This window comes from Gracilinanus agilis, chromosome 3 (assembly GCF_016433145.1).
Source record: "Gracilinanus agilis isolate LMUSP501 chromosome 3, AgileGrace, whole genome shotgun sequence".
In the NCBI taxonomy this organism is placed as follows: domain Eukaryota; kingdom Metazoa; phylum Chordata; class Mammalia; order Didelphimorphia; family Didelphidae; genus Gracilinanus; species Gracilinanus agilis.
In genome coordinates this window covers 6604194-6618539 of record NC_058132.1, presented here as the reverse complement: position 1 = coordinate 6618539, position 14346 = coordinate 6604194, and the positions used below count along the sequence as shown (strand labels likewise).

The 14346-nt window shown below is 44.5% G+C and overlaps 1 protein-coding gene and 1 pseudogene across 1 annotated transcript in view; one reads left to right on the top strand and one right to left on the bottom strand.

Annotated features, from left to right (window-relative positions):
* Nucleotides 1–14346, bottom strand: part of LOC123240686 — a 118079-nt pseudogene that overhangs the window by 13047 nt on the left and 90686 nt on the right.
* LOC123239022 (zinc finger protein OZF-like) overlaps nt 13667–14346 on the top strand; it is a 67091-nt gene continuing 66411 nt past the window's right edge. The window contains exon 1 of the mRNA XM_044666295.1: nt 13667–13893. Coding sequence (XP_044522230.1) covers nt 13667–13893 — 227 coding nt within the window. The remainder of the gene's footprint in view (nt 13894–14346) is intronic.

The following is a 14346-nucleotide window of genomic DNA, read 5'->3' as shown; positions in this document are numbered from 1 at the left end:
GAATGGCTGCTATTCTATTTGTATGCCTAGGCTAACCACTTTTGATAATAAACTGGTTCTACAGATATCTTCCAGATGTGGACAAGACTTTTTTCAAGATTCCATCAAGGTCCTGGACTAAATGTATATCCCTATTACTTGATTATCTGCAAGTATTCAATTGCAGTCTATTTCATTTGAGCCCTTTTCTTTTCTTTTCTATTACTTAGATACTAATAATGTTCTTTTATTCCAGCCCAGTCCAATTATGAACATTATTGACTTCTAAGGACTTGAGACTTTTTTTCTTTCAATGACCTTATAAGAATTCAAGATGCATTTGTGATCCCAGATGAACCTGATTCCAACTCTTCATTTCTAGAAGGCCTCTTATGGGAAATACAAACAAGAGGAGACAAGCCATCCCATCTTTCAAGGTTGCTAAATAGCTGGGATACCATCTTGGAGTCACATGTTGCCCACTGTAATATCACCAGCTCTCAGGGTTGTTGTGAGGATTAAGTGAGAACCTATTTGTAAAATCACTTGGCACTTGGCAGGAGACATAGAATTCTTATTATGATTGCTGTGATTTGACTATTTGCTCACCCCCTCTATTCTCCTTCTGAAACCATTTATTTTTCTTCTCTGCCCTATTTATCTATTTCCCTCTTGAACATAACATATTTCTATACCAAGATACTCTCTTCCCTCATCAGCTAAGAGGCAGATTCATGACCTGTTGTTTCTTCTCAAAACACCTCCATGGCTGTATATTAAGACACTCAGCACCTGGACTACAGGGACTTATCTTTTCCCTTCCTAGGTATCATCCACTCATCATCATTCACCCATATTCAATGTAATGTAAAGTCCTGTGATTCTCCTTTGGTATCATCTCTCACCTCCTCTTCTCTCCCAACATTGCCACTTTGGGATCAGGCCTAAATCACATCACACCTGAGGTGTTCCAAGGTCCTGCTTCTTGATCTGACTGCCTCACATCTCTCCTCAGTCCACTCAATCTTGCAGCTAGGTGCCACATTCCTCTTCCTAAAATTCACTTCTGATCATGTCACTGCCTCCTCAAGAAATTCCCTTGGCTCCCTATCACTAGTATCAAATAGAAAACCCTGTCTGGCTGTTAAAGCCCTTTATCTTCTGCCCATCTCCTTCCCTCCTCACCTCACTTTCCTCCACACAAGCAGTGATCAGAGTGAGTGGTACAGGCCTCTTTTTGTTCCTTGACCAGGATACTTTATCCACTGACTCCCTGGGGTTTTCTGGCTTTCCCTCAGCCTGACAAAGCTCACTTGGCTTCCCTGGAGTCCCACCTCCAAATCTTTATTCCACTATAAGTCTTCTCCAGTCCTCCTTAGCCCAGGGCCTTCCCTTTCTAGATTAGCTCCAATGTGTGGAAGGCCAATCAGAGAAACGGGGTCATGGATAGGGCCTGTTATCTGGATTCCCTATGTGATCAATCCAGGCTGAGGCAGCCTTTGTGTTTGGTCCTGGTAGCCTGAAAAGCTGTGGTACCAGCAGATTGGTTAATCCAAAACAATTTGACTCCTCCAGGAGGCTCAATATTATAATTGGAAGTCATTAAGAGAAATAGTCTGTAATAGATATTTTATCTGGATTTCATTATAAAATCATTGGCAAGTAAAACTGTGTGTATGGTTTTTCTTCACTGCCTGTCAGGACTCAGACAGAATGGGTTATCTAAGATAAAAATCTTGACTCCTCTTTTGATTTCTTTTATGATCCACACGTTTTCTTATTGGAAAACATTATAGTCTTATTGGAAAACTTAAGTTCTTAGCAAACCAGCAGTTAAGAGGTTAACAGTTTCTCTCCAAGACAGAAATGCAGAAAATTAAGCTGCCTGTTCCCAGACTATCCAAGGTCATGGAGTGGCAAGCTCAGGTAAAATTACACTTTTAGATAAAGTAAGGCTCATTTTTAACCTTGGGACTTTTTCTTATCCGGCATTATCTTCATGAGGTAATTCTGTGTCTAAGCAGCTGTGAAACTTTTTTAGGCTTTTGTGTAAAAAGGGGTTTTGTTGAATACTGTATATAATAAAATCTTAAGCTAATTGTCAGTCAGATGAACAACCATGAGCTGACAGACAGATGGTCTCCATTGTCATCTTTCTCACCTAAGCCATCCCCTTATCAAATTCCTGGAGCTGTTGGATAGCTTTCAACACCAATGGATTCTGGTTTTGGTGGCTTTGTACATAACTGTTTGTATGTTGTCTTCCTCACTGGAGGAGCAGGGCTTGTCTCTTGCCTTTCTCTGTATTTCTGCTGCTTGCCACAGGATCTGGCACATAGCTTCATAAATGTTTGCTGGCTCAAACAACCTAGGAAAGAGCTCATATTGGAAAGCCTCAGGCCTTTTTGGATCCTTTTAGGAGAGCCCCATGCTCTAAAGTTCCCAAAAAGGACTTCTTAAGGGATTAGCATAGCTTCATCACTGGAAGGGAATTGAAAGATCATGGAATCTGACACCTTCTCTCTGGTATCACTGAGGAAGAAACTGAAGCTCAGAGGTTCAGTTACTTTCCTAGGATCTCACTGCTGAAATGTGTCTGAAAAGAAACTCCAAGTAAGGTCTACCTGCCTCCAAGTCTAGCACTCTCTTCACAATAATGCCCAGTTGTTCCTTGAGATAATAGTCCTAATGCACCTGCTTTCATCTCACTCACCTGGACAGGCCCTCCTTAGGCCTTTTTGCTCTAGCAGCCAGGTTGCTTCCTCTTGCTGAAAACTGGAGATCAAATCTTCTGTAGGAACTGGAAGCCCTGGGCATACAGAAGAAGGAAGTGATGAGGATGGAGAGAAAGAGATAATTCAATCCTCATTAGGGATAGGGAACATGCAAGGAAGGCCTACAGGATGGTTTCCAGGAAACCTCAAAGATGCTTTCCATGGTATTCACTGCTGGGAAATTTGGAAAGGAGCAGAGATCTTACTGCCCATTTGGAATCAGAAAATTCCATATTTATTTACCTCTGTCATAGAAAGATAGACATAATCCACAGCTTCCATTATCTAGAAATTAAAGGCAGCTGGTAGTATGAGTGGAAGAGGTCAAATCCAGGAGTCAGAAAGACAGGTTCTTTATTCTTTTTTTTAAACCCTTACCTTCTGGCTTAGAATCAATACTGTGTATTGGTTCCAAGGCAGAAGAGCATTAAGGGCTAGGTAATGGGAGTTAAGTGACTTGCCTAGGGTCACACATCTAGGAAGTGTCTGAGGCTAGATTTGAACCTAGGATCTCCTGTCTCTAGGCCTGGCTATCAATCCACTATGCTATCCAGTTGACTCTAGAAAGAGAAGTTCTAACCAGCCTTGGAAACATGGAAGCTGGGTGCCCTTGGGTAAGTTATTTAACTTTTCTTTGCCTCAGTTCCCTCAACTATGAAATGGTAATAACAATAGTACCAAATGTGTTGTGAGATCACATGATAAAATCTTTCACCTAGGTGAGGACAAGGAGCAAGTATATATGGATGCTTATTCCCTCCCCTTCTTTTCCTATCATCTGGGCTAGAATTTGAGGGAAGAATAAGGATAAATTTGCTAGACTAGACAAGATTGGGGGCCATGAACTACCATTTCATACATCTTAACAAGAAGTCCTTTCTAAAGACTAGATGCATTTCTAAGGGGAAGGGGGAAGACTCCCTTCAATACTCATCTGCTAGGAAAAACCACATGAATAGTAACAGAGATTTTGTACACAAAATATGTATCCAGACTAGATGATCTCCGAGGGAGCTCCAAGACTGGGAATCTGTAACTATGGTTTAAGTTTTGATCTGAAGCTAACTAAAACGGAAAAGAGACAACTTCAGGAGCAACAAAACAAAGTCCCAGCTTCCGATCACATAATTCAAAGACCTTTTTTTATAAAAACCAGGAAGCAAAGAGGACCCTGTGAAGAGAGCATCACTTTTATTTTTTTAGTAACTGATAAAGGTTTAAAATCCTGCACATTAGGCATGGAATGAAGACATTCCTTTGATGGCAAATTCACTTAGGAGAGGAAATGGTCCTTACCCACAGAGAGTAGATTCTGCACATTCTCCAGCAAGACCTCCCTATATAGCTCTTTCTGAGAATGGTCCAACTGGCACCACTCCTCCTGGGTGAAGTCCACAGCCACATCCTTGAACGTTATTGATTCCTAAACCAGCAAAAGTCACAAAACTTAGAGCTGAGACTTCAGAATTCATCTAGTCTAACGCTCAGCTCTTAGGAGGAAACTGAAGGACACAAGGGATTTGTCCTCATCTCAGAACCTCAAAGAGTGTCAGAACCAGCACTGGAAACCAGTCACTCAGAGCCCAATGAGAAAAGCATTTTGTATCTGAAATGAGAATCATGTTGGAATGATACTGAAATGCTCCTCCCAATGGAATCAGGGTCTCTATGTGAGGTATGAGAATTTGGGGAGAAAGAGAGAAGGTGCTCTGAAATCCCTCCTCATCAGAAGTGTCACAATTGATAGGGTAGGAACATTTTATGAAGAGTTTGTGGGAAGGTAACAATTACTATGTAATCTGGGGAAAAATATTACCAGTGATTAATGAGGCGAGAACAAAGAAAAGGGAATCATCCTGAAATTTCCTAAAAATTTGAAATACTATTATCTAGATGAAGGCATAAAGATGATTCTTAAGAGATATATGGGATTAGACTGTTTCCAGCCAAGTGAAGAAGAGCTATCTAATGTTATACTGACAGTACTCTCTTCACCTTGGAACCCCTCTCTTCATTTTAAACAAAACTTGGGCTCCATTTTCTGCATGAAGCCTTACCTGATATCTCTCACAGCTGGTGGCCTCCTTCCTAAATCACAGTGAGCTGCCCACCTTTGTATTGATTTGTATTGATAAGACTGAATCTCATATTAATGTTGCATCTATTTTGTGTACTTATAGTCTCCTCTATTAGAATGGGAGCTCCCTGGAATAGGGATCATTGCCTTATTTGGAGCTTCATCCCTCCCAAGTAGTACAAGTGTCCACAACAGAGTAGTCACTTTAAGGCCATTCCTTCATTGATTGGGTCATTTTTCTGGCCCTTTTCCATTCTTCATTATTCTCAAAAGTTGATCTTGGGCTCTGGGCCTAGATCTACATTTGGCCATTCTCTCTTGGTCATTCTGGCCATTTGCCCCTTCCCCCTTTGTTTCTATTAGTGGGTAGAAGTACCCTTCTCTCAACTTCCTCCAGACACTGCCTCCCATTTTCTCTTGTCCATACAAAAGGAGATCAGCAGCTTTCCTGACATGATGGAGGAAAAGGGTCTGTTGGAATCCCACAGAAACAGAAGGTAGGTTCATCTAACACAGGAGGGAGCCAGGCAGTGATGAGGCAGGAACACCTTTCCAAAGAGAAAAAACTCTAAGCACATAAGCACAACCCACAGTTAAGGTACATGTTCAGCATGACCATCACTTGCTTATGTCTGGACAATCACCAAATCCACCAAGCCTTGATTTGGAGCATTTGCTGGTTTTCAGGACCCAGGACAGTGCCTGGCACAGAGGAGTCACTTTCTAAAGCCTTACTGACCTGACCTGAGAAATGGAAATGAGAGGGATTCAGGGAGACCTAGGAAGATTTGTGTGAGCTGAGGCAGTCAGTGAGCAGAAGCAGGAGGGAAATTCCTGGAAACAATAAGAGCCAGGAAAGCCTCCAGGGCTCTGCTCCAGGCCTATCCAGACAAGACTCAAGTGTGAAGTATTTACCTCAGCCTTCAGTTGCCTCAAGAGAGAGTTGGCCAAAAGAAACAAAGAGGAGGGGGAGAAGTTGTAGGTAGGGAGGAGGTGAGCTAGATATGCAAAAACAGAGCAAAGATATGATGCTTATAGAATAGACACTAAAGAGGGAAGTGGTTTTCCTTGTCAGTCAGCTGTAATTAGGGAGAACCCAGAGGGCAGCAGTTGGGGACGGATATAGAATCAGTGCCCTACATGAAAATGTGCCACTGACATACATCAAAGCACAGGTGAGGCACAAAGAAAGCAAGGTAGTATTGTTACTGGATTCAATTTTTTTAAATTAAAAAAAAATTTTTTTTTAAATCCTTACCTTCCATCTTGGAGTCAATACTGTGTATTGGCTCCAAAGCAGAAGAGTAGTAAGAGCCAGGCATTGGGGGGTTAAATGACTTGCCCAGGTCACACAGCTGGGAAGTGTCTGAGGTCAGATTTGAACCCAGGACCTCCTGTTTCTAGGCCTGGCTCTCAATCCACTGAGCTACCCACCTGCCCCCCACTGAATTCAATTTTATATCCACATTTGTAAAAATATAATCCATAGGTAAAAGAGCCAAGTCTCAGTCTAGCCTACAGTGGCTAGAAATGGCCATATTAGTCAATGTTGGTCAGATCTATGGAAAAACTGGACTGACCAAAAGTGAGGATGTCTGGGTTCCAGTGGCCATTCCATCTGGCTTGAGGCTCTCTACTTGGGCCAGCTCTTGGTCCTCTCTAGGCTGAGCTGGGAAGGAACAAGGATAGCAGAGAGAACTCAGCTCCAAGGGAAGAAGGCAGAGATCAATTCCAAAGAAAGATGGCAGCTTGTTTTGTGCCAGTCTGCTCTGGATGGTCCTCCTTCTCCCAAGAGTCTCACCTCCCCCACCTCTGAGGTCCCAAGATCAGAGCTTTCCTTCAATAGCACTCTGTGCCAGAACCTCAGGACCCTCCCTGCTTCTCTACTCCAAACCTTCTTCTCCATCATCTGGAATGCTACTGCCACCCAAATGACTCCTCTTCCACCCTAGACTCCTCCCAGGCTTCTAAGCTACCCCAGGGCTTGAATTCTACCTGAGGCACCACCTACTAGGCTGTTCACCCAGAGAACTCCACTCCCTACCCACTTTGTTCCCTTCCATATACTCAGGATATGATGATACTGGCCTCCTTGCTGTTCCCCACATATGACTCTTAATCTCCTGACACTGCATTTTCCTGGGCTCCTCTTCTTCATCATCCAAGCCTTGAATCATAGTCCCCTTAGTCTCTGCTTCATGGTTTCACTGGTTTCCTTCAAGTTTAGACAAAAATTCCATCTGCTTCAAGAAGCCTTTCTTGGTCCAACTTCTCTGTTTTATTTCCTAAAATGTATTGTATACATATTTTGCATGAAAAAAATAAACATCTATGAATTGCAGGACCCAGGTAGAGCAGAGGCAGGTCAGACAAGTTAGATGGACCCCCGTACTCTGACTGACTAGCCTAAGAACAAGAGGTGATCTTTGACACCACCTTCCTGTCAGGCCTCTGCTTCACACAGCTCTCTAGCTCCTGTCCAGGGGAACCTGCTCTTCTCACGAGGAGCAATTCTCTTCAAACAGCTTTGGTCCTCTCCCCTGAACACTGATCTCTGGCCATCTTGATGCCAGCCCTTCTCAGTCTCTTTCCTCCTTGAACTCAGGGAAGCACAATCATGTCCCACTACTTACCACTGAGGCTCTCCTATAGGCAGTAGGTAATGGCTGTCAGAAGTGAATTTGGGAGAGAACATAACTGATTCCATTGGATATGATATTTGGTGTTATTATATAAGTGTATGAATGTCCCTTGCAGTATTTCTCCTTGCCCAGTCTCACAGTACTCAACACCTTCTTTCTATGCTGTCTAGTAAGACACAAAGAGCCTAGCAAATGGGAGGGGAATAAGAGGACAATTTCTGCTCTGATGGTAACACTGTGAAGAAAAATCCACGTCTAACAAGATATGTTTCCTTAGCTCTGTTAGATTCCTCCTTGGGTGAGGTTGGTCAGGTCTGGGGTTGGATTATACTCACCTGGGATGGGGGTCTCTGGGTCCTAGAGGCCATTTCCACTGGCTCCAGGGTCAGTCCTTGGACCAAACTCTGTTCCCCTTCAGAGAGAAGAATCATCAAGGTGAAGAGACTTCCTTTTTGCAGGCCTATAGAGAATCATAGAGGGTGCAGTCTCAGAGGGCCTACAAAGGTCCTGGTTCTCCCTGCAAGTGAAAGACTCCAGCTAGTAGCAGGGAGGCCCAGGCTTGGAAATGAAGTTGGTTTGAACCTCTCTAACTCCATCTTGGCCTCTGAAAGGCAGAAGGGGCTTGAAATTCCAGATAGGATAAAAACAGATGGAGCCCCAATGACCCTTGATTCAGATCTTAGTCTGATACTTTGGGTGATATATGGAGGTTGGGGATGGCACTCCAGGTCTTTTAGAATGTGACGAGTCTAGACAAGTAGCAAGAGCAGAGAGCAAGCCCAGGAGCCACACCTGGGAGGGAGGCTCGCTCCTGGTATAACTGGCAGACATTGGCCAAGATTAGGTCCAAAGGAAAGGGAAGCCAGCAGAAGTAGGGTACAGGGAGGGGGTCTTCCCTCAGACTTACCGGACAACTCTGCATATGCAGAGCTGGTTTCTAGAAGCCAGAGGGAATTCAAACCCAAGGGAAGAAGCAATCATACCCAGGACCAGTACCTGAGTGTCCTAACTATCTTTCATCCAGTCTTCCAAAAAGGAAGAATACCATGACCTCTGGAATGGTTCTTCTTCCCCTGTAGCCTTATCCCAGATCCCAAAACTCTACTCCAGAGCTGGGCCTCATCCATCAGGTCAGTTATCTCTGAGACTTTCCCCTCTCCCATCCTCCAGCACCTCTTTCTTTCCCTCACTTACCCTGTTCTCCAGTGTGGGTTCTCTGATGTTTAGCAAGGCTGGAGCTTTTTGAGAAAGTTTTTCTACATTGATTACATTCATAAGGTTTCTCTCCAGTATGCATTCTCTGATGTTTACCAAGATTGGAGTTAGTTCTGAAAGCTTTTCCACACTGTTCACATTTGTAAGGTTTCTCTCCAGTGTGGATTCTCTGATGTGCAGCAAGAATGTTTCTTTGTGTGAAAGCCTTTTCACACTGATTACATTTATAAGGTTTCTCTCCAGTGTGGATTCTCTGGTGTGCAGCAAGATTGAACCTCTGTGTGAAACACTTTCCACATTGTTTACACTCATAAGGTTTTTCTCCAGTGTGGATTCTCTGATGTATAGCAAGTCTAGAGCTCTTTGTGAAGCCCTTTCCACATTGATTACATTTGTAAGGCTTCTCTCCAGTATGGATTCTCTGATGTTCACCAAGATTACTTTTCTTTGTGAAACACTTTCCACACTGTTTACAATCATAAGGCTTCTCTCCAGTGTGGATTCTCTGATGTTTACGAAGATCAGAGCTATTCCTGAAAGCCCTTCCACATTGTTTACATTCATAAGGTTTCTCTCCAACCTGGATTCTCTGACGTCCAGAAAGCTTAGAGTTCAGAGGCAAGGCCTTCCCACCTACAGAAAGCATTTCTCCAGGATAACTGGAGAGGTCTCTAATGAGTTCTGAACTCCAGGTAGAGACCATTTCCTCTAGTTTAACCTGATATTTGTGCATTTCAAGAAGTTTCCCATCGGACTAAAGAAACTCTATCTGTTCAAAAAAGCACTTGCTATATTCACTATCCTAAAACTGTCATTTCCTGCAGTCATTTTCTTACACTGACTTAGGACTGATATTGTATGAATGTCTTTGCAGTTTCATCAAATTCACATCTACTTTGATATGAGTCACAAATGTCTCTCAAATTAGTCACTGGACCCATTTACTCATGAATCTTGGTTGTCGACAATCGTCCACAAAAAAATGCTCTGCTTTGTAGTCATCTCACTCACTTCAAATCTGGTGCCTACAACTGAAGAAAACAAATATTGATATATATGCACAGATACATGGACGCACAAAAATAGAAATGCTTTCCTCTCAGGACAGAAAGTAAACTGATTTTCACTCTATTTCCCCACTCAAAAAGAATAATTTTCAAACTTAAAATTCCATAATCAATCTTTGGATAAGCCATTTGGTCATATTTATAATGATTTGGGCTGCCATGAAAAGTTTCACTCTCCAACAAGTAGCTGTAAATAATCAAAGGAACATGGAAACAATAGTTAATTGATTAGTACGGGGCCACTTTTCATCTAAGACATATGGATTGTTTGAGATTTGAAATTAGGAGAAATGTCCTTTCATCAATCTTTGGACATAGCCTAGGTCCTTGGTTAAGGGTCTCTGAACAAGTATAGATGGTTTAGCTTTCCAGCCATGCAAGACTAGGTTTGAGCAATGCTTCCCCCAACACTGGGCAAAGAAGATGAATCATAGGTAAAGACTAATGGACTAAAGTGAACCTTGGGTAAACTGCAGTCTGTTCCTTGATTACAGGGAAGCTACTAGCATGCAAACAACTGACCCTTTGTTTAACAACCAAACAAAATAAAAAGAATTCTTGAAAACCATTTACATACTAGTTATCTCAGTAACAAACCAGCTAGCTATATTTGGGCTCGTTCTATACCACCTCTATCACAACTGTATTGCTATATCCTCATATAATAAAGCTTGTTCTACACGGAGATTGCCAGAATTATCAATTCCTTAGACAAGGCCTTGCTCTCGTTACTACCACCATTTGCCCCACATCAAATAAGATGGTTGGTTTTAAAAATACCTTCACATACAGTAACAATGGAACCTCAGAACACACCCGGGACACAGGAAGGCCCAGCATTCTCATCACACTTCACATGAGACCATGAGCTTAGAATGGGGTCACCTGACCAACCTCCCTGCAGCTGAACTACAAGTCAAACCCTATGACTGAGTATGCTCTGTCCACAGTTCTAGACAGTCTTTCTCTATTATCCTTTCCATTCTTCCTTTAAATACCTCTCATTGATCACACTTACATTTTGTCAATCTCAGATAATCATCCTGATAGTCTATACCAGTGGTTCCCAAACTTTTTTGGCCTACCGCCCCCTTTCCAGAAAAAATATTACTTAGCGCCCCTTGGAAATTATGAAACTATTTATTGAACTCAGAATAGAATGTAATACAAAAAAAGTGTGGCCACCACCACTCCCTGGATCGCTGCAGCACCCACCAGGGGGTGGTGGAGCCCACTTTGGGAATCACTAGTCTATACTAAACATTTTAGATGCATTACTACATGATCATTCTTGGTAAATATCATAGTCTAAGCTCAAAAATAGGTTACTCTTTTTAACTGCCATGCAATAATTACAATGTTATATGCAAATTTCCTTCTTTTCTATTAGGATCCAAAGATATTAAACCACTTGCTGCACATTTTCTCAATATTCAAACTGTTCCATTATCTCATAAATTTTGTCTCATCATGTAACCCATCAATCATCTCTCAGGAAATGAACAGCATGATTCAGTACTGGTCCTCTTGAAGCACATCTTGTAAAAGTGAAATTTGGGAGATGCCATCTAAAAGTATATATATTTTCTATGGACATGTGGAAATTATCAAACTACATTTCCCGTGGTCCAACGGGTTTCCATTTCCGGTTCTTTGGGCATGGGGACGCCTACGGCTCCACACTGAACAGTTTAAATCTCCTGGGTTAGGAGGAAGTGGCCTCTTGGCCAGCAGACTCGGAAAGAGATGGGAGACAATAATGGCGCGGGCGGCAGTTTTGAATTCTTACAAGCGCGTGGTCTAATGACTTCATCTATCAGCATGGCTTTAATTAAATTACTAATTTTTATATTTATAGCAGCCTTTATTATTTTTTATCGTTATAATCCCTTTGGTAGTTCATGAAATCTCTGGAGATTTATGGTGATGCTGAAGGAGTCTGACCTAATACTTTAATGGCATTTTGAGGAATAAAGAGCTACCCAGTTTGGTTACCAATATGCTCCCCTCCCAGAGCAAGTACATATACCTTTGAGCTCTAATAGTTTTCTTTGTTCGGTGATTCCAAACCATCACTGGCATAAAATAACATTGGTGTTCCTTCAAGGATTACATCAAATGCTGACCCCTTCTAACCAAGTACAATATATAGTTTTGGTTTCTCAATCTCTACTCAAATTGTTTCCATACCACCATATCAGTCAGACATACCAGTGTAAATCTATTCCACTGGACGGTCACAGGGATGCCCATCCCTCATTTGCCTGGTATACACTGCACCAGAATAGCTGCCTCATTCCACTTCTCCCTTATAATCTCCCATCACTACTGTAATCACCATGTCAAGACATTACAAATGTTTGCATTTTTCCCCTGCAGAGGAGATGGCCAGTTTTTTTAGCACACTTTTTTTTAGCACACTCTGTACAAGCCATCTTGAACCATGACATATTCGACAATAACAGAGGGTGTGAGGAGTATGTGCCTGCAATTCTAAGGGGGGACACAATGTTTGGAGTAGACACTGTGGAAGGTAGGAGAGGGGAAGCATCATTTCCTGCCTTCCTTCAGTGCCGGCCCAGCTGAGATTGTATAACCTAAATGTATAGGGGGCCTTCCTGAGAGGGACCAGCATGATCTGCTGCAGGTGAACAGGAAACAAGATGGTCGAGGGTGAAGGGAATCCAAGGGTGGGGGTGGTGGAGGTCATGGTGAGGAGCAAGAATATGGTTCAGGGTTGAAGGGAGAGGGGAAGAAGAAACGATAAAGATTATAATTAGATAAAGAAATGTTGGGAGCCAGGTGGCCCAGTGGATAAAGTACCAGCCTTGGGTCAAGAGGGCCCAGTTCAAATCTGCATTTAAACACTTCCTTACTTAATGTATTCCTTTTTGCTTGCATGTAGATGGATCCTAGTGCTTAGCACAGGGAATGCACACAGTAAACACCTAATACATACTCACTGACTGAGGTCCAACTCACTCCCTTTTGCTCCCCCATGTTATGTCTGTTTCTTGGACATTTGCAGGAATGTCCAAAGAAACCCCTGAATTTCCCCGGCTGGACAAAGGCCTCTCTCCCTAGCAGACCACCAGGCCTAGGAGTCCCAACGACATCATCCTAAACCTCTGGAAGGGGAACAAGAATGAATCAGGAAGACTCGAGCTCAAATGAGGCCTCGAATACTAGTTAGCCCTGTGACCTTGGACAAGTCACTGCATCTGTCTGCCTCTGTAAAATGGAGCACCTACACAGCACCGTGCTGGTGAGGAATCCATGAGGGGCGCAGAAATGCGGACTGAAGCCCAGGAGGGCAGGGACAGGAAGGGAAGGTGTGGAAGGAGGCCCAGCTAGACGGGGCTGCTCTGGGCCAAGGCAGTGGCCGGCCCCCTAGGGTCAGGGGAGAGTTGGAGTGACCCTCAGTCTCCTCCCCGACACCCCTCCGCCGCCCCATTAGTCCTTCCAGCAGACCCTCCACTCGTTGCCCCTCCACCCTCCCCCGGAGCTCTTCTCCAGCTGATCCCTGGTCCAGGGAGACTCCGAAAGCTCAACCGCCCCTGACTGGTGCACGGACTGCCCAGCCTCTACTACCTGGAGGCACAGACAGACACACGCACGCGCACACGAACACGAACACACACTCACATGCCCCGCCCGACACACACTCAGACTCCACTCCCCGCCCCCTCTGCTTTCGCATGCGCATACACTGGTCTGCGCATTCCCAGGCTCACTAACCCAAACCCCGTAATGTAGCCCTGGGGGAGGAGAAGGGGAGGAAGAGGGTCCCCACCCCACCCCAATCCCCCGCCCTGTTGGCAGTGCCACCCTCGCCGCCTCCCTCCTCTCCTTTACGTACCCGGTGGCAGCAGCTAAACCACGTGATAGGTGAGGGAAGCTGCGCCTGCCCAGATGAGATTCCCAGCATTCCCAGGGGCTACCTCAGGCGGAGGGCAGCGCTCCCTGCGTGACGTCACCACGCAGGCTTTCTGGGAAATGAAGTCCCCTCGCCTTTGGCTGTTCCACCAGCTATTAGAGCCCCGGATGGAGGAGGGGCTGGGTCCTTCGTCCCAGAGGCTCCAGGGCTTGGGCCAGCGCCTCCCGCTCCCGCCCCGCCTCCCTTGTCAGCCTCCCTCCCGGTAGTCCTCCTGGGCCTGGAAGCTCCATAGGGCAGCCTCCCTCCCAGTGCACTTGGAGTCCCAGACTGCGGGCAGGGCCTGGCACACAGCAGGCGCCTAATACGGGTCTGTTGATTGATTGATTGCTGGGTCCATGGATCCTCCCCACTGCCTGGGAGGGTGTTCCAGGATCCCCGCGTTTTGACAGATGGCCGCTGTGTTTATGGGAGCCCCGGGCTGGCCTTTTTTAACCGATTTTAAGTGATCCCATGTTGATGCGGAATGTAGAGACCCCAAACTTGTGGCCTGGTGAGATCGGAGGAACCCCAAGTTCTAGGACTAGCTTGTAGGTGGGAGACCCCAAAGCTTGTGCTTGTTCCCTGCTCCCCCCTGAAGGGAATCCCAGGCCAGCAGTTGCAGACTGGATAATGGACCCCCGGTAAAAGCTAGATCCCCTTTTGTCTTAGGCAGTCT